The sequence below is a fragment of the Ascidiella aspersa genome, chromosome 3, assembly GCF_963924565.1.
Source record: "Ascidiella aspersa chromosome 3, kaAscAspe10.2, whole genome shotgun sequence".
Taxonomy (NCBI): domain Eukaryota; kingdom Metazoa; phylum Chordata; class Ascidiacea; order Phlebobranchia; family Ascidiidae; genus Ascidiella; species Ascidiella aspersa.
The window spans coordinates 29,285,356-29,304,809 of NC_139449.1; the positions used below are offsets into that span (position 1 = coordinate 29,285,356).

Consider the following 19,454-nt stretch of genomic DNA (forward strand, 5'->3'; position numbering starts at 1 on the left):
CCAGTAACAAGCACTACTGGTGCAAATCAAGCAGTTGTGACCCAAGAATACGACAAAGTCAACCCTGTGACAAGCACTGCTGGTGCAAATCAAGCAGTTGTGACCCAAGAATACGACAAAGTCAACCCTGTGACAAGCACTACTGGTGCAAATCAAGCAGTTGTGACCCAAGAATACGGCAAAGTCAACCCTGTGACAAGCACTACTGGTGCAAGTCAAGCAGTTGTGACCCAAGAATACGACAAAGTCAACCCTGTGACAAGCACTACTGGTGCAAATCGAGCAGTTGTGACAAATCCATCCGACAAAGTCAATCCAGTGACGACTGCAAGTAATACAACGACTACCCAAGGTATGAGATATTTATGATACAGAGAAAATAAGGTTTATCCTGAAAAAGAGAATATAAAATATCGTTGAATAACAACTCGGTATAAATAATAATTTTGGATCGAGGACGATAATCGATTCTAGGTAGTAGTCTATAGCGTTAGTACTGGTCCGGTACGAGGATGGTACTTTCGATACCAATTTAATTGTGTATTTTACTTATTGGTCGCGACTAAAGTAAGCTGTCACCACCTTGGAGCCTCACTGCAGACTAGCTGTTTTTCTACCTCGGCCTTGCTTGCACTACAATCCTAATTAGTCCAACTGAATTCGGTAAAAACCTATTCGGTAAAAACCGACTTGCTAATATAAGAATATTAATTTGTAAATGATAACGACAAATATACTTGGACAAGTTCGCCCAGTGCTTTCATGATCACAGACAAATTTTCAGGATCACAAACTGTTTTCTATTGGTCAGGTTACAATTGCGGGTCTTCAACCTGCACGGTCGGCCAATATTGCTGCCAACGCTACAGTTACACTACGCGATCATGTTACACATGGAAACCACCTAATTACTATCACAGTTGTCAACTTATTGACAATAATCCATCAACGTCAACTGCTGGTAAGCAACAAATGTAACGTTTTTAGTTTTATTTGCTAGTTTGTAAACTGCAAACTTAAACTGTGATCCCTGCTTGAGCAATTTTGTTACTGCTAAATTTTTAGATCAGTAAACAAGGCGAGTAAAATAAAGCAAGTAGCAACAGGTTTTCTCGGTTTATGACGAGACATGTTAAAGAAGCTCCTAAAAAAAGTACTCCAGAAAATAAGGTCTTAAGACGTCATAATGACGTCATCCATACTCCGCATGCCCATATAGAATTAAGATAAGAGTCATATGAAGAATATACTAAGGGTAAAAAAGTAACACCAAATCGATTAGTCCACGTTATGAAATTTGCAATTTAGTGTTGGCAATTACGTGTAGCAACATACGGTAACTTGATTATACGAGAAAGGACGTCATTGTGACGTCACGATTTATCATCAATCGCATAAGCTTAATATGCTATTATATTTTGACGTTAGAAAAAAGTCAACATTTTTTACAAAATTTACACGTTAGATCAAAATTATTTGAAATATTACTCAAACTACATTTACTAAAAAATGTATGTAAGTGTACAAAATAATTTTTTAATTTCAAAAACAATTAAATCGGATATTGAATCTTGCTTTTAGCAAGGCGGCTCACCTACTTCTTGCTGGAGAAATAGACTTCGTGGTCTAGCACGAAAGAAAACAGTCAAGCGAGGTGCCACCTTGCCGTGTGTCATTTTATTCCTGCCACATTTTTTTCGCGGTGAACCTACTAAAGCCTTCTGTTGCAATTAGTTTCAGTATTGGGCTTCGCAGACTCACTGAATCTGTCGATTAATGACGCAAGAAAAACAACTTTGTAGCCTGCAGTAAAGTTCGAGCTCACAACCTTCGGTCATACTGAGACCTTCGCTTTATACCAACTGAGCTACACAGGCTCAGAGAGGAGCGATTCGAGAAACAACCATACGCCAATGCTTGCTACATCCAATGCTTGCAACATTCTGCGATGGCTTTTCTTTCTACTATAACGATACAGAAACCGTAATCGTTGGTCTTAAAGCAGCTTCAAAGGGGCAAAATCACAGTTGTTTGAGTAAGGCTTTTAACTTAGATTTGAGTATTAGGCTTTTTAACTTAGATTTACTTGCGCATTTGTATTATACAGGGTATGCAATGCATGCTCAGAAAGGCGCGTCTCAATAAACGCTATCTGTTATCGACTGTTACCTTTTTTAAAATGAGTTGGTCATTAAGCAAGCAAATGTATAACTAAACAGGACGAAAGCATCAATCTACGATAAAGTTAAAACTTCTGGTAACATACCTTACGGATCAATCACTTTTTTGAGCGACAGATTTAGTTATAACAGACCCAACTTTACACAATAAATGAGGCCGCTTTAAAATACAACATAAAGACCAGAAGGAAACCAGTGTGTTACATAAGATCGTATTAAACATGTTTATATCTTAGTCGACAGAACCTGCGGCCAACACACATGCAGAAACAATCAATATTGCTGTAGGAAAAACACCTATTCAAACTATTACTGTTACTTTTACCGTCCGACCAACTCTTCTTGCAAATTCACTGCAATCCAGCCGCCGACTGCAACTGCGCTCTCAAGTATGTGGCAAACTGATAGTTGAGCGATGCAATAGCATGTCGGACAGAAATCATTCTATTATTATATTAATCTCTGCAGAGTACTATACAATGTCTACTTAAAACTGATAGTGCAAGGCATTTTTTGCAAAAGTTAGATTTATAATTACCAAAAGATTTTAATCAGTTGGATTTCCATTTGGGGTCCCTTCCCGTTTTTTTGTAATTTCTAATATAATTTTTTTTACCAGGGTTTAACTTACTAAACCAAGCGACAATGCGTTTTTATATCATTGGGTCAAGCGTCTTGAGTTAATACGAAAGTTAATGAATCCCAGAAATATTTTGTCTTTTTTTTGCACCAGGGTCAACGCTAGACGAAAGATATTTTATTTCTTGGTGCGCAGTTCGTTTTGTATGGCAGGTCGTCCGGAGCTAGATATTTCTAACATTATTTGGGTCATGGTGTGAGTTAGCGTATGAATTTAAGTGGGTCAAGTGTTAGTATTATACTTTTTCTCCCAAATTTAATTCTTTCTTGCATTTTTATTTTGACAACTCGTTGTGTTACTGTAAAAAGTGTAGGGTTCTAGACCTGCCCCAAACGATGTGTTTTATTTACGTGTTCAGGTTACGACTGTGGCAACTACAACTGCATGTTCACCCAATACTGCTGCAAAAGATACAGTTATTCCTCCTACAGATGTTACTATGTCAAGTCATATAACTTATACCACTGTAAACCCTCTCAACCTTCTACAACAACTGCGACAGCTGTCCAAATACCGGGTAGGTAAACAAGTATTGCATTCTTAAACTATTCCGTTAACTACCCATGTTCTGTTATTCCTAATAAAAGTTTAAAACATTGAAACTGTCTGAATAGTAAATATGCAGGATGCCCCACATTTATCGATACGCATGAAATAATTTGTTGGTAGAACTATAATTCCTTTTTCCTGTAGAATTATAATATTTTTTTAGAAAACGATCAATCACATTAGCTTAAATTTTGATAATACAGTTTTAAAACAACTTTTACAACAATTTATCTGTACAAATTGAACAGATTCCAACTGCGGCACCAGAAACTGCACAAGTGGTCAATACTGCTGTAAACGTTACAGCGATTCCAACCAGTACTGTTACTCCTACAAAATACATTACTACTACAATTGCAAATACATTTCAAAGCATAAGACGGCTTCAACAACAGCAGTAACAACAACACAAACCTCGGGTAGGCAAACAAGTGTTATATTCCTAAAAACTTTAGATATGCGGCTCTGTCACTTCTAAGGAAGTCAAAAATCGAAAAAAGGCCCAGCTTTCAGTTCGTTTTGCGAAAAACGTCGGATTCCAATCTTCTCACAGAACTATCAACACGCTAAAAATACCTTGTTGGTAAAATTATATATCTTTGTTTTTTATACACTTCGCGTTAATTTAAATTTTAGTCAAACATTATTGAAACAATCGTTTTGTAATAATTTATGTTTTCATATTTCACAGGTTTTAATTGCGAACTGAAGAACTGCGCCAGTGGTCAATACTGCTGTAATACTTTCAGCGATTCAAAGTCATACTGTTACACCTACGTACCCTATACCTACTACATTTGCAAATACATTTCACAGTATCAGGAAACGGCGCCAACCGCTGTTACAACAATACAAACCTCGGGTAGGTAAATAAACTAAGTATCTGCAGATTATATCAATAACTAAATTTGAACAAATATAAAAAAAATTACAGCTGTTCATCCTACAAATGTTATTATGTCAAGCGAAATAACTCCTACCTCTGTAAACCTTCATCTCAGCCGTATGCAAGAAAATCTACAGCTGACCAATTCCCAGGTAGGTAAACAAGAATTGTATTCTAAAACTATTCCGTCAAACCCAAGTTCTGTTATCTCTGTTATATCTTATTATACAAAATAAATTACCAATAAAATTGCAAATACATTTCACAGTATGAGACGACTTCAACAACAGCAGTTACAACAACACAAACCTCGGGTAGGTAAACAAGCATTGTAATCCTAAAAAAACTTTAGCTATACCCGGCTCTGTCACTTCTAAAGAAGTCGAAAATTGAAAAACAAACCCATTTCAATTTGTTTTGCGAAAAATGTAGGATGCCCTATACCTTCTCACAGAAACTCCAATCGGTACACAGAAAATACTTCGCTAAGAAAATCATGTATACTTTTTTCTCAATCAAATATCTATCGCTTTACTTTAAATTTTAGTAAAACATTTCATAAACAATATTTAAAAGTAAAACAACAACTACCAAAGGTACGAGATATTTAAGATGCAGAGAAAATAAGGTTTATCCTGAAAAAGAGAATATAAAATATCGTTGAATAACAACTCGGTATAAATGATTATTTTGGATCGAAGATGATAATCGATTCCAGGTAGTAGTCTATTGTGTTAATACTGGTCCGGTACGAGGGTGGTACTTTCGATACCAATTTAATTGTGCATTTTACTTATTGGTCGCGACTAAATTAAACTGTCACCACCTTGGAGCCTCACTGCAGACTAGCTATTTTTCTACCTCGGCCTTGCTTGCCCTACAATCCTAATTAGTCCAACTGAATTCGGTAAAAACCTATCCGAAGGTACCCGGTATACTGGTCAACATAGCTGTGTATTTGGCAGTTCAATATTCCCATTGATTGACTTGCTAATATATGATTATTAATTTGTAAATGGTAACGACAGTCCCGGACACTTCTTCGAGTATAACTAGCAATTACACATTACTTTATTCTAAACTTCGATAAACGCGCCTGTTTAAAATCCTTTTATTTTGCAAAAGGAGGACAACGTGTTGGGCTTTTCATCTCGTTTGTATACAGTTGGCTATTTTTTTATTTCTAATAGTGCGGTTCAACAGTTTTTTAATTTAGTTATAGTGATGTTTTGTGGTGTAAAACCTAGGCCAGGGATGGCTAACCTTTTTATCGCGCGGGTCACAAACACGACCATAATCCTTATAAAAGAGTCAAGTGGGTCAGATAATTAATTATTTTCTAATTTTATGCGAATCTTTGCTGCTGGGTCGTTTTAAGTGTTATTTCTGCGGCTTGGTAGTTTCAAGGTATTTAGACGATTTTCAAATTCGGACTGCGCCGAATATTAAAAAACTAAATAGTTAATAAATGCTGCAGCATTTTTTATGGGATTATATGAGTTTAAGCTTTTTATCGCGCGGGTCACAGGGTATTCACAATTTTTAATCTGCGAGCTCTTCGTTCCCGCCACCCTTTACGTTTCACTGCGATTAACAAAATGGTTTTGTTGTCTCTGTTAATCTACACGTATTTGTTGAAGTGCAGTTAATGTAGGCCTATAGCCTACTCGTCACACCTAAAACACTTTTGTACGACTTGAAGATTCAGTACCCTTTTAAAATAGTATAGTGCTATTTAACGGAGAATTGTGTTTTACTTTTATCATTTTCTGAAAATGATTGATAACATTTCGATAGTTTTAGAGCAGGGGTTCTTGAGCTTTTTTTACCGCGGACCCCTAAAATATTTTTTGGCCTTGCGTGGACCACGGTACGGAAAATAAAATATAAAAATGACGTCATAAATTGACGTCACAATACAAATAAACTTCATAAATCTGCTGATTTCGGTGCAAAAATGTGAAAGTGAAATGGAGTCTAAATACATTCAGTGCAAATCCGTTTTATTTTTAATTAAACTCTTTTCTTTAAAAAAATGGTAACTTCTTAAATACACTAATATTTGAATTAGGCTTTCATGACCCCAGTTTAAGAACCCCTGTTTTAGAGAGACAAGTGGGTCATTATAAATATGCGGTGGGTCACTTAGAGACCAGCGGGTAGTAGTTGGCCATCCCTGACCCAGGCTATGTTCTACAGTAGAAAAATTTAGTTTTGTCGAATTTAATCGCTTTTGTTACAAAAATAATTGGCAGCAAATTTCACATTTTACGTTGGGAAATAAAAAGCGCACATCAGGTTATCAATCAATTAAAAAACAAAGGACAACATTTTTATTACTTTTTTAAAGCTAAAACGCTATTGCACGGTTGTAAAAAAAACTATTTAAACAATAATGTAGCCCAGCACTCCACAGTTTTATTTTTAAAGAATTCGCAGGTTTGGAAAATCAGGAAAGAATTTTGTTTTTTTAGAAACAGCTTTTTGGTCAGAAAGATTTCATAAACTCAGTTTAAAGAATTAAAACTAATAAATATTTATTCTATTTACTAATAAATATTTATTTATTATTTTTATGAGGGGGGCAGGAATGTTTTTTAAAGGGAAACTTGTTAGATATGACGTCAAGTTACGTCAAAACGTGACGGCGTAGTGAGCTTAAAAGCGAAGTTCAGTTAATCCTACGAAGCACTAAAAAAACTTTTAACTGGAGATGTCTGATGGCGCGATCCAAAAATATACTTGGACAAGGTGGCCTAGTGCTTTCATGATCACAAACAACTTTTCATGATCACAAACAAATTTGTTTCGATCAGGTTACAATTGCGGGTCCTCAACCTGCACGGTCGGCCAATATTGCTGCCAACGCTACAGTTACACTACGCGATCATGTTACACATGGAAACCACCTAATTACTATCACAGTTGTCAACTTATTGACAATAATCCATCAACGTCAACTACTGGTAAGTAAAAAATGTAACGTTTTTAGTCTTATTTGCTAGTTTGTAAACTGCAAACTTAAACTGTGATCCCTGCTTGAGCAATTTTGTTACTGCTACATTTTTAGGTCAGTAAACAAGGCGAGTAATCTGTCGATTAATGACACAAGAAAAACAACTATGTAGCCTGCAGTAAGGTTCGAGCTTACAACCTCCGGTCATACTGAGACCTTCGCTCTACCAACTGAGCCACACAGGCTCAGAGAGGAGCGATTCGAGAAACAACCATACGCCAATGCTTGCTACATACAATGCTTGCAACAGCGATGACTTTTCGGTGTACTATAATGATAAGGAAGCAGTAATCATTGGTCAAAAAGCAGCTTCCGAGGGGCTAAATCACGGTTGTTATTAAACACACATGTGTGTGTGTGTCTTTCATTGAATGGTACGATACTGTAGATCCCCTTCAATGTGAAGTCGCCTGTGCTATAGAATGTAGCAAACATTGGCTTATGCTTGTTTTACGACACGCTCCTCTCTAAGCCTTTGTAGCTCAGTTGGTAGAGCGACAACCCCGGTATGACCGGAGGTCGTGAATTCGAACCTTACTGCAGACTGGTTGTTTTTTCTTTCTACTATAACGATACAGAAACCGTAATCGTTGGTCTTAAAGAAGCTTCCGAGGGGCAAATCACAGTTGTTTGAGCATTAGGCTTTTTAACTTAGATTTACTTGCCTATTTGTATTACATAGGGTATGCAATGCATGCTCAGAAAAGGCGCGTCTCAATAAACACTATCTGTTGTCGACTGATTTAACCCAAAATAAACATACTCATGTTGAATATTATAACTTGGACAGGTATCATTGTAATTCGCACTGAACTATAAGTGGTCAGACACACGTATTTAAACAGCCTTTATGGATGGGTAGAGGTGGTGTTACCTGTTTTTAAAATGAGTTGGTCATTAAGCAAGCAAATGTATAACTAAACAGAACGAAAGCATCAATATACGATAAAGTTAAAACTTCTGGTAACATACGTTACGGACCAATCACTTTTTTGAGCGACAGATTTAGTTATAACAAACCCAACTTTACACAATAAATGACGCCGCTTTTCACGTCAAAAATAAAAACTATAAAACATAAAATGCAACATAAGGACCAGGAGGAAACCAGTGTGTTACATAAGATCGTATTAAACATGTTTATATCTTAGTTGACAGAACCTGCGGCCAACACACATGCAGAAACAATCAATATTGCTGTAGGAAAAACAGCTATTCAAACTATTACTGTTACTTTTACCGTCCGACCAACTCTTCTTGCAAATTCACTGCAATCCAGCCGCCGACTGCAACTGCGCTCTCAAGTATGTGGCAAACTGATAGTTTAGCGATGCAATAGCATGTCGGACAGAAACCATTCTATTATTATATTAATCTCTGCAGAGTACTATACAATGTCTACTTAAAACTGATAGTGCAAGGCATTTTTTGCAAAAGTTAGATTTATAATTACCAAAAGATTTTAATCAGTTGGATTTCCATTTGGGGTCCCCCCTTTTTTTGTATGGCAGGTCGTCCGGGGCTAGATATTTCTAACATTATTTGGGTCATGGTGTGAGTTAGCGTATGAATTTAAGTGGGTCAAGTGTTAGTATTATACTTTTTCTCCCAAATTTAATTCTTTCTTGCATTTTTATTTTGACAACTCGTTGTGTTACTGTAAAAAATGTAGGGTTCTATAGACCTGCCCCAAACGATGTGTTTTATTTACGTGTTCAGGTTACGACTGTGGCAACTACAACTGCATGTTCACCCAATACTGCTGCAAAAGATACAGTTATTCCTCCTACAGATGTTACTATGTCAAGTCATATAACTTATACCACTGTAAACCCTCTCAACCTTCTACAACAACTGCGACAGCTGTCCAAATCCCGGGTAGGTAAACAAGTATTGCATTCTTAAACTATTCCGTTAACTACCCATGTTCTGTTATTCCTAATAAAAATTTAAAACATTGAAACTGTCTGAATAGTAAATATGCAGGATGCCCCACATTTATCGATACGCATGAAATAATTTGTTGGTAGAATTATAATTCCCTTCTTCCTGTAGAATTATAATTTTTTTTAGAAAACGATCAATCGCATTAGCTTAAATTTTGATAATACAGTTTTAAAACAACTTTTACAACAATTTATCTGTACAAATTGAACAGATTCCAACTGCGGCACCAGAAACTGCACAAGTGGTCAATACTGCTGTAAACGTTACAGCGATTCCAACCAGTACTGTTACTCCTACAAAATACATTACTACTACAATTGCAAATTAATTTCAAAGTATAAGACGGCTTCAACAACAGCAGTAACAACAACACAAACCTCGGGTAGGTAAACAAGTTTTATATTCCTAAAAACTTTAGATATGCGGCTCTGTCACTTCTAAGGAAGTCAAAAATCGAATTTGTTTTGCGAAAAATGTAGGATGCCCTATACCTTCTTACAGAAACTCCAATCGGTACACAGAAAATACTACGCTAAGAAAATCATGTATACCTTTTTCTAAATCAAATATCTTTCGCTTTACTTTAAATTTTAGTAAAACATTTCATAAACAATATTTAAAACAATGATATCGTAACTATTTATTTATGCACATTAAACAGGTTCCAATTGTGGTAGCAAAAACTGCGCAAGTGGTCAATACTGTTGTAAACGCTACAGCTATTCACAATCAAACTGTTACTACGACAAAATAAATTACTACTACAATTGCAAATACATTCAACAGTACGAGGAGACTTCTCCGTTCGCTGTTAAAACAACACGAACCTCAGGTAGAAAAAATGTTGTTGTTCTAATAATACTTTAGCTATCCGATTCTGTTACCTTTATAAAGTCAAAAATCGGGCAGACCCCTTCAATTTGTTTTGCGAAAAATGTAGGATACCCGCCCACTCACGGGAACTTCAATCGCTACTCAGAAAATATTCTGTTGACAAAATCATATCTCGTTTTTATTAACAAAAACAAATATAGCATTATTAAAAATCATATAGCATTATTAAAAATTTTTTGAAAGAATCTTGTATAATGTATACATTTGAACAGGTTTTAACTGCGACCTGAAAAACTGCGTCAGTGGTCAATACTGCTGTAAATACTACAGACATTCAGAATCAAACTGTTACTACAAAAATATGAAAAACTTCTACAATTGCAAATACATTTTACAGTATGAGACGACTTCGCCAATCGCTGTTACAACAACGCAAACCTCAGGTATGTTGAATTGTATTTCTATAAAACACTATGATTTTACGTACGATTTTAGAAAGATCTTTAAAGAAGTGATTATTAAACTTCTTCGAAATATCCTTATGTTTACCAAAAGTGTTAGACTTCATGAGAATTAAATTAGGTTATGTCATAAATATGTGTTTTGCTCTTTCAACCTACATTTTGCCTAGCCCTACTAGAGGGTACACATTCCACTTTTTGAGAACAACTGCTAAATACAACGCACAATCAGTATTTTACACGAGCGCACGGTCTAATCTTAATCAAAGTTAAATAATTTTAAAAGACAACGTCTATTTCAGGCACCTGCCATTTATCTTCTTATTTAAGAACATTTGTTTGTTGTAACAGAAGTAGAGTTTTCTCAATACAATTTATTGTTCTAAAAAAAACGTTAACTTACCAAAAACAATTTTGGCCTACATCAACGCTCTCATTCAGCATATTTCTTTTTTTTAACTACGCTGTATAATCGCAAAAAATTACAAAGTCAGCATGCTTAAAAAATATTCGCAGGTCATTAATATATTCCTTGATCCGTTAAGTTGTTTTACGATTTCTGGGTCAATTGCTTTTTCGATAAATGGCATTTTATTGTTTTATACGTCATTTATACTTTTATAGATTATAACTGTGGCAGATTTGGCAAATGCGTTGAAGGGCAATACTGCTGCCAAATGTTCAGCTTTTCTCAACCCACATGCCAATGGGCCAGACAAAGTTCGTATTACAGTTGCAAATATATTACCAAGCCCGAAAAACCTACATCCTTGCCATTTTTGGTGACGACTTCCTGGGGTAAGTGTTATATATGTTTGCTCTAGTAGACAAGCTATCGACACTAAAATGTTAAATTAAATCATACATAAAAAATGTGTGTGTTAGGAACTGGAATCATAGAATGCGTAGGCTTTATTTCCAATAATAACACCACCTCACTGGCAAAGGAAATGCATTTAAGCAAGGCATTGCCCTGTGGCAAAGAAACTAACGGCCTTAATAGATTCTGAGTTGTTGTCATTACAGTGAGCTACAGCCAAGCCAGTGTGGCGGTCGTTTGACTTTATTGTCTATATTTAGGTTCTCTAAACACTTAAAATTGCAAAAGTGTTAACCGAATACCGTCACCGAAAGAACCTGATCGCATTTTAGAAACGATGGCCAAAGGGGCGTTTAATCAGCTTCACTTTCATAATATTTTTTTCATAATATTGTTTTACTGGCCCGAGTTTGTTTTACCGATTTCATGTAAACTAAAAATTCTGGGTACTTAAGACGCGGCTTACTGATCTTTTTTACATTTATCGTTAGCAATTCGAGGTGAAATAATTTTCTTTTATCCATTAGACAGCAGCTGTATTTGTGGATCCCTGAGGAGGTACTGCTGCAAAATCTACAGCCATTCTAATCCAACCTGTTACATCAAGCGTCCTCATACTTACTACAAGTGTACAGACCGAAGCCCAAGCAGTACCTACGACCAGAATTCCCGATTAGAGTAAGTTGTTAGGGTGAAATAACGCATTGAATTTGATGATTTCTAATCTGGGGAATATTTTCTTTTTTCTAACATAATACTTCCAGTACAGTTTCTTGATAAGTGGTCGATGGAAGGTTGCAACTATATAGTGGGCGGGAGAAAAGAAAATTCAAACAGAGGCTATCATAAGTGATCGATATTATCGAATAGGAGTCTGACGCCGTGTATTTCTTATTTTATAATAAGAAGGTATAACAGAAGTGCCAATTGGGCACCATACTTCTGTAGACATTTTTCCGCCATTGTTTGTCATCTGGCGCTGTGGTCGGCAACCGCCGGTCCGCGGACCGCTGACGGTCCGCGAGGAGTTCGTTACGGGTCCGTAGCAGGGTTGCCAGACTAAAATTTTGATTTAAACCCAAACCGTCCGTAAAATGCGGAAAAACAGAAATAAGTCAAAAATAATTAAATGCAGTTTAATTATTCCGATTAGTATTAGGCACTCGTGAGGTTCAAAACAAACCAGTGTGCTGTGGACATATGAGTTGCATGGCAAAATCACATTATTTTGATGTTCAGGCAGGAAAGTTTTTGAAACAAACGTTTACATTTTAATTGGTTCATTAAAAAAAGTTTTAATACATTACCTTTACTGAACATAAGTTGTTTTTTAAGGCCGGTCCGCGGAAAAATTTTAGGTTCAAACCGGTCCGCAGGGCCAAAAAGTTGCCGACCCCTGATATAGCGCAGTGTTTCTAGTTTGGAATGCAAATTACCTCGAAAATTCCCTAAACCTATGTTCGTTTCACACAATTTTGATGGCAAGGTATCTCCCTTTCCCATTTTCACATAAAAAAACGACTTAAATTGGTGAAAGATAATTTGAAGAGACGACAACTCTCTATTTAGTTGGTCGGTTAGTTATTTTCCGCTGCAGGGCTAAACCTTCTTGATAGGCTGATGCTGGTACCATCTAAGATCTCTCCGACTCTATTTGTTAGATTGCATGCTAGCTTACACCCATAGATAAAAAAACTTTTTGTATTTACTTAATAACAACAGAACGGCAACCAATTACAGAAATAGCGTAAGGTCCAGGGTTCAGTACACTAAGGGTCGGCAAAACAACATCTGTCCGTTACATTGTGTTAGTTCGATGGGTTGTGTGTTTTTTGTGTGCATTGGCTTGTGTCAAGTATTTTAATACGCATAACGCTTGGACCTAGAGTGTTTTACCAGAGGCATGTTAACTGGCGGTAATAAAATCTCCGTGTTACTTTAGAGTGGTAATGTTCTGTTACTTTAGAGTGGTAATGTTTTCTTCGAGATGGATGTGTGTTGAAGCATACACACATATTGGTTATAAAACTTAGTTTAGAATTAAAACAAATAATATAATTCATACCCTACAACGACGTTCATTTGCTTTTTTGGCTGAACAGTTTCGGTCCGGTCATTGCCATTGCGGTCGGACTTACTATTCTGGTGATCAGATGCGTCATCGCCTGTGTGTGCTATCGTACCAAAAGAAAGGCGAAGACGAGAAGAGTTATCGACCAGGTCCAGCAACCAGCCCAAACCGCAACAGCAAGCCAACAAGGTAAAGTGAGAAAATTGACAACTACAAACTACAAAAAAAAATCGCCAATGAAAAGCAGAAACTGTTAAATTGTTCAGTATATTTGATTTGGATAAGGTTGGAGATTGTCCTCTGTTTTTGATTTAAAATATATATTTTTTTAACAAATATCATGGAAGATATAATAGCTTAGTATCTGTTTCCACAAACAAATCTTAGCCTACCTACCAACAGAACACATAATGCCGAATATGAAAGTTCTAAAACGTTATAATGCTGGATAAACACACCGCTTCGAACAAAAATTGGTCAGCAAGGTTTAAAGACTTTTAATATAAAAATGCATTTCACCATATAAATAAATGGCATCATCAGTTTATCTTTACAAAAAAATAGTAAAACTTACTAAAATATTAAAAATGTATGTGGAAGATATAAAAGTAACGCTAAACTAAAAGAAACTTTTTGATCTACCTAAGCAATATTTTTCGTAGGTGACCTACATCAGTAAGATGATATACATATAGTGTAGGGGTTATAGTCAAACTAAACCTTATCACTTGTTACTGAACATCGCAAAACATCAGTGCTAAATAAGACCAGGCATGCAGTTTATATAATTCCTTATGTAAATTATCTAAGCTATATTGGCGAAGGTCTTAGTAAAATTATGAACTGCCTTAATCAGTACCCCATATTTTAGGTGCGTCTGAAGCCGCCCCGAACAACGGAAATCAGCAGGTTTCTCAGCACCTGCCGTTGACTAACATCCCCAGCGCCCCTGATACCCATGCGCCGCAGCAAGATAGTGGTTTCACAAACCAAACTTACAGTCTTGACCCGCCTTTCTACTCTGAAGCAGTGCAATACGCGTCCACAATCAATCCGGAAGAAACGCCAGTTGCTAGTATCTCCATGGCACCTCCCTACCAACCAGACACTAGTTGCCTCCCAGAGCCATGCTCTTTCGAACAAACGGGTTTTCATCCTGAACCCAGTTGCCCCACAGAACCACTTCCTTTCGCAGAAACGGGTTTTCACCCTGAATCCAGTTGCCCCACAAAACCAGGTTCTTCAGCAGAAACGGGTTATCACCCTGAACCCATTTGCCCCACAGAACCACACCCTTTACCAGAAACGGGTTTTTATCCTGAAACCAGTTGCCCCACAGAACCAGGTTCTTCAGCAGAAACGGTTTTTCACCCTGAACCCAGTTGCCCCACAGAACCACGTCCTTTAGCAGAAACGGGTTTTCACCCTGAACCCAGTTGCCCCTCGTCACCGGAAGCATCTTATCTTAGTGTTAAGTTTTGATCCTTATTTTAGCAGCCAAAATTCTGTTGCGAATTCTGTGCAACTTAGTCGCTACTGCAGCATTTATCAGTGGTGCTTTTTTTAAAGAACTTTTGTTTTTGTTGCTGAGATTATGCGCAATTGCTATGTTTTTTGTGCTTTATTGTTGTTGTCTTTGGCTGCCTCAGGCTAATGCTGTGTCGCGCAGTTTGAAATTTCATGCGCGCAACTAAATAAAACTTGAATTCGATACCCGGCGGCTTCAAACAAGGATTAGGCCTGAATAAAATGAAACAGGTCAAAATTGCCCAAGCACAAAATATTTCGCCTTTCAAAATTGGTAAAATGATATTCGTCACACGTTTCCATATTGAAATTATGAATTCGCCGCCTCATGAACTCCATAATGCGCCTCGCGAGCTGAAAAATTAACTCACTCCTGGAATGTACTCGTGTGTATTCCACGGCTTGAGTTACTCGATCCGGACTCAGATCGACAGAGTAATAACTAGTATTTCCTAGTTTAGTGTTTCTTAACCTCTGGGTCGCTACTCAAATTTAAGTCGCCGTTTCATTGGCTTAACAAAGATCCGCGGTTATACTTAGTATTTGCGTCGCCGTGATAAAAGTTTGAGAAACACTGTGGTAATTCCACCCATCACATTGGGCATCCGCATAAGTACGTTTCGCTTCATTTGTCTGGGTCAGTTTCAATTCTTTTAACGAATAGACAGGCAGATTACAGATCAATATACGTAAATAAATCTATAATGATGTAAAAGGGTCCATCTTTAATGAATCAGAAAGCAGTGGCAGCAGGTTTCTGCTAGACGCTTACTGCACCGCCGCCGCGTATATTAACAAGTAAAGAACAGTTTAAAAACCCGTGTAAAATACAGGGTCAGATTTTTGTTAACAGAAACATATATTTTGCCAAAAATAGCATCACGCATTAGTACCTGTAATTTCATAAATGTGAGATGCTAAGAAATAAAATGAAAAAAAGAAGTGCCAACGCTTTTTCGGATTGTATAAACTGGACTAACTATATATAACTGAAGTTAATGAAGGTATATTTTAATATACAGTCTTTCTAATAACCTATAGCGCATTTTATTAAGGCAGGGTTTAATGATGAAATAAGTTGAGTAGATTTTCCAAGGAAAATAGACCTACGTCAGCAATTCCTCGGACGAAATTATTGAAGAAAACTTTTCGCGAATGACAATTGAAAACATCCACAATTTTTAGAAAAAGTTCATGAGGCCAAAACTTAAATAGCTAGTGGAGTTAACTAAAAGCTTTGACACGGTTATTAGGTTCCGGCTTCAGGGTTATTATTTTAGTTGTTAACGCTTGCCAGTCAAACAACCATCTTAAGCTTTGAGCGCTCGGCTTAACTTCTAGGCAACTAACTTCTAAAGCGATACGCTTTTTAGCTGTTTTATTGGGTTCAGACCATAGTTGGTTCGCAAATATGGTCCTTCTGATTTCCCTTATACTCGCAAGCACAGTGATAACCAAAGTGGGGTCCGCTCATTCGGAGTTAGCGAAGAACTTCTGGGGAAAGCGAAAGGATTTTTTTTAATAAAAAATGTAAAACCGAGGTATGGCAAAGATAAGTGTATCCGATTTAAGTTGTTCGCGTCCAGAAAATATGGAAATGTAATATACCAAGCGATCGAAACGTGACCACTGAGTTTTGGCAAGGCGTTTCCAAACTGCACAGATACGCCTATCCATATCTGAAAAGTTAACTTTAAATATACCGTCGTATAAATAAACCATATGGTATTGTTAAAGCACAGTCCATGAAATAAAGATGAATTAAATAGAGTAGATCTTCACATGCAAAATAGACTTTGGGTCGGAAATTATTTGTATGGAAATTCATGGAACATATAGGCCTATCACTTTATGAAAGTAGCAATTCAGAATAACGCCTAAAACGAAAAACTTTTATGACGCAAGTTAAGAAATGGTTGTTTCTTGTTTCACACTAACGTTGCATTTTTGTCTAACAGCTATAGGGTCAACCAAAGTAAAGAATTGTTATGCGCAAACCTCTACACACAACCGTTTCCTTCAAATCTGAACTGTACTTCTGTGAACAAATGCGCACATGATCACGATAATGACAGGAACGTGTCAGAAAAACGTTTTTGCAGGCTAAACCACAACTGTGTCGACTGCAGCTTAATGCTTTTAAGCGTAAGAACGCAAAATCACAAGCAAATGAGGCCGTCTTTCTTGGTCAAAATTAAAAACTTGTTCGTAAGACCCTTATTGTTAGCGTGTACTATATGTAGCCATAAGTGTTTAGGAAACAGAAGGCGGTTGTACGTTTTCGTTAATGTAGTCGAAAAAACGATTTAAGTTTTATAGATAAAGAGTCATTCTAAGGTTTCAACGCTCGGTTCGATTCGTTTTGAAGACTAACAAAAAACAAATAAAAGTATAGTGCTGTTTTTTACTCTTTAATTGGCTTTAGGCGATAGGTTATTCGCAAATATGGTTTTGAAGCTTCTACTGATATTTTTAGTTCTTGCTTTCGCCTGGACAGGATGCAGTGGTAAGTGAAGACAAAGGATTTTTCTTTAACTTATTTACGTTTCGGTCGGTAAACGCCCTTCAAATTTTATTTTGTTTGGGGGGGGGGGGGAACGATCTAATTTTATAATGTTATGTTTCTAGAATGTTAAAATTCTCATATGAAATTCCTAAATTCATGCTGTAGATATACCTTCTTCAATATGAGGTTGTGCTGACGAACAATATGCAGCAGCGAATTGTGCTTTCGTATGTTGTCTAATTGCTCCTCTATGAGCCTATCTAGCCCTTTTGGTAGAGCGACTGCCCCGGTATGGCAGAGGTCATAAGTTCGAACATTCACAGGCTATTTTATTTTTTTAGCTTTGCGTTGCTTGCACGAAAATCCTCAACAGGTCGCTTGATTTTGGTCAGCGCAATTTAGGGCTTCCGGTATAACCTGGAACATACTTTCTGAACTTTAAGAAAAAAATTGCGTAATCAGTGTTGGTAAGCCATTGAACTTTGGTAATACAAAAATTTGTTTGCATTTTAGGTCAAAAGAACGGTACTTTGTCGTTAGTGAACAACTGTGGTGTAGATAACTGCACACCGGGTCAATATTGCTGCAGAAACGAAAGCAATTTTATTTTATCATGCCATGATAGAAAGCCTGGTGTAACTTGTGTTCTTCTAAACGTTTTTTTGTAATTTCGATGTAACTCATCAACAGAAACAAGGCGGTTAATGACGATTTTCCATCTAGACAGAACTGATAATAAGGGCTGCGGAGTCGGAGTCGGACTTGGGACTCGACGGAGTCGGTTTGTTTGGCTGGAGTCGGTTTCGGGACTTGGGACTCGAGTAATACCACGTAAAACTACCCGAGTCCGGAGTCCGACATAAGCTTTCGAAGTTCCATATTTAAAACAAATATTGCCGCCAACTATATAAAAAAATAAGTGTAATAGCAAATGGTGGAATATTTTTCAACCATGTATTGTGAGTAAATGAATTATTATGACACCCATATCCTTAAGCGTGAATTGGTGAAATACATGCTGTAGAGTCAGAGCCTGATTCGTGTCTCGACGAAATCACACATTTAGCCGGAGTCGGACTCGGGACTTGGGGGCCGGACACGGGTTTATTTTGATGGCTGGAGTCGGACTAGAGAGTTGGGCTCGGGGTGTTTTTAACCGACTCGGCAGCCCTGCTGGTAACATTCGATTTAAGATATAATTTCACTTATTTTTCACGCAGCAATTGCAACTTTAGTAGATTCAACATCTTCGACAAAGTCACCAGATGAAGACAATCACGTGACAACCACTGATACAAGTCAAACGGCTCTGATGACACCAGACAAAGTCATTCCTGTGACAACTACAAGTGGTACATCGACAAGCCAAGGTACACAATAATCAATACACAGGCAAATTATAGGCTAATATTAAAAAGGGGGTCCTAAAACACCCTAAATTTATCCACAACTAAAAATATTACACCGTAAGTTTTCAACATGCTACTGGATCACTCGAAGGATATTCATGCAATCCAGGCTAGAAAAACAACTACCCGCCCGCTGTGCGGTTCGAACCCACGACCATCGGCCATCCCGGGTTAGCAATTCACTACAAAACAGCAATGTCCCACCAAAACCTTCCGAGGCCCTACTGGTGGGGCACACCAGACTTTGAGAACTGCTGCTTTAAATATATTTTGCAGGTTTAATTTCGGCAAAAACAATTGTTTACATGGGGAAAATTGCTGTAAATCGTATAGAAGCTTATTTTACTCATTTTGTGCACTTTTCAAATCAGCAACCATCTACGAATGTCGATACATTTCAAGTTTAAATCCAACCGAAGCATCGATTCTTACAACCTCAAAATGCACAAATGGTTGGTAATTTTTTCCTATAAGTTTCAGTAAAATATAACACAAATATGTCATATCACCAAGTTTAGTGGTTGATATAAAACAGATGCAATGAGACAGCAATACGCTATGTTCAAAATTACAAAAATACCATCGACAAATACGTTATAAATTGTAAA

The 19,454-nt window shown here is 37.0% G+C and overlaps 2 protein-coding genes and 1 long non-coding RNA gene across 3 annotated transcripts; all 3 read left to right on the forward strand.

Annotated features, from left to right (window-relative positions):
* Positions 1 to 205: 205 nt before the first annotated feature.
* Positions 206 to 9,608, forward strand: LOC146161442 (uncharacterized). Its single transcript, XM_083385157.1, has 9 exons — positions 206 to 352; positions 812 to 961; positions 2,417 to 2,569; positions 3,179 to 3,337; positions 3,618 to 3,788; positions 7,072 to 7,221; positions 8,423 to 8,575; positions 8,991 to 9,149; positions 9,430 to 9,608. The coding sequence occupies exons 4-9, from the start codon at positions 3,205 to 3,207 to the stop codon at positions 9,606 to 9,608; spliced, it is 945 nt and encodes a 314-aa protein (XP_083241283.1). The 5' UTR covers positions 206 to 352; positions 812 to 961; positions 2,417 to 2,569; positions 3,179 to 3,204.
* LOC146161443 (uncharacterized) lies at positions 4,077 to 4,780 on the forward strand. Its single transcript, XR_014494738.1, has 3 exons — positions 4,077 to 4,231; positions 4,304 to 4,407; positions 4,524 to 4,780. It is a non-coding gene; the product is annotated as an uncharacterized LOC146161443 (long non-coding RNA).
* Positions 9,609 to 10,327: 719 nt separating the features above from the next.
* On the forward strand, positions 10,328 to 15,103 carry LOC146161444 (uncharacterized). Its single transcript, XM_083385759.1, has 5 exons — positions 10,328 to 10,495; positions 11,138 to 11,311; positions 11,861 to 12,011; positions 13,436 to 13,593; positions 14,276 to 15,103. The coding sequence occupies exons 1-5, from the start codon at positions 10,414 to 10,416 to the stop codon at positions 14,884 to 14,886; spliced, it is 1,176 nt and encodes a 391-aa protein (XP_083241885.1). The 5' UTR covers positions 10,328 to 10,413; the 3' UTR covers positions 14,887 to 15,103.
* The last annotated feature ends 4,351 nt before the right edge of the window (positions 15,104 to 19,454 follow it).

What these genes read in the sequence shown, in the direction of transcription:
- LOC146161442 (XM_083385157.1), top strand. Translation starts at nt 3,205, where the DNA reads ATGTTCACCCAATACTGCTGCAAAAGATACAGTTATTCCTCCTACAGA. An exon ending in TCCATCAACGTCAACTACTG is followed by an intron (nt 7,222 to 8,422) that starts GTAAGTAAAAAA and finishes TTTATATCTTAG; the next exon opens with TTGACAGAACCTGCGGCCAA. An exon ending in GACTGCAACTGCGCTCTCAA is followed by an intron (nt 8,576 to 8,990) that starts GTATGTGGCAAA and finishes TTACGTGTTCAG; the next exon opens with GTTACGACTGTGGCAACTAC.
- LOC146161444 (XM_083385759.1), top strand. Translation starts at nt 10,414, where the DNA reads ATGAAAAACTTCTACAATTGCAAATACATTTTACAGTATGAGACGACT. An exon ending in GACCAGAATTCCCGATTAGA is followed by an intron (nt 12,012 to 13,435) that starts GTAAGTTGTTAG and finishes TTGGCTGAACAG; the next exon opens with TTTCGGTCCGGTCATTGCCA. An exon ending in CGCAACAGCAAGCCAACAAG is followed by an intron (nt 13,594 to 14,275) that starts GTAAAGTGAGAA and finishes CCCATATTTTAG; the next exon opens with GTGCGTCTGAAGCCGCCCCG.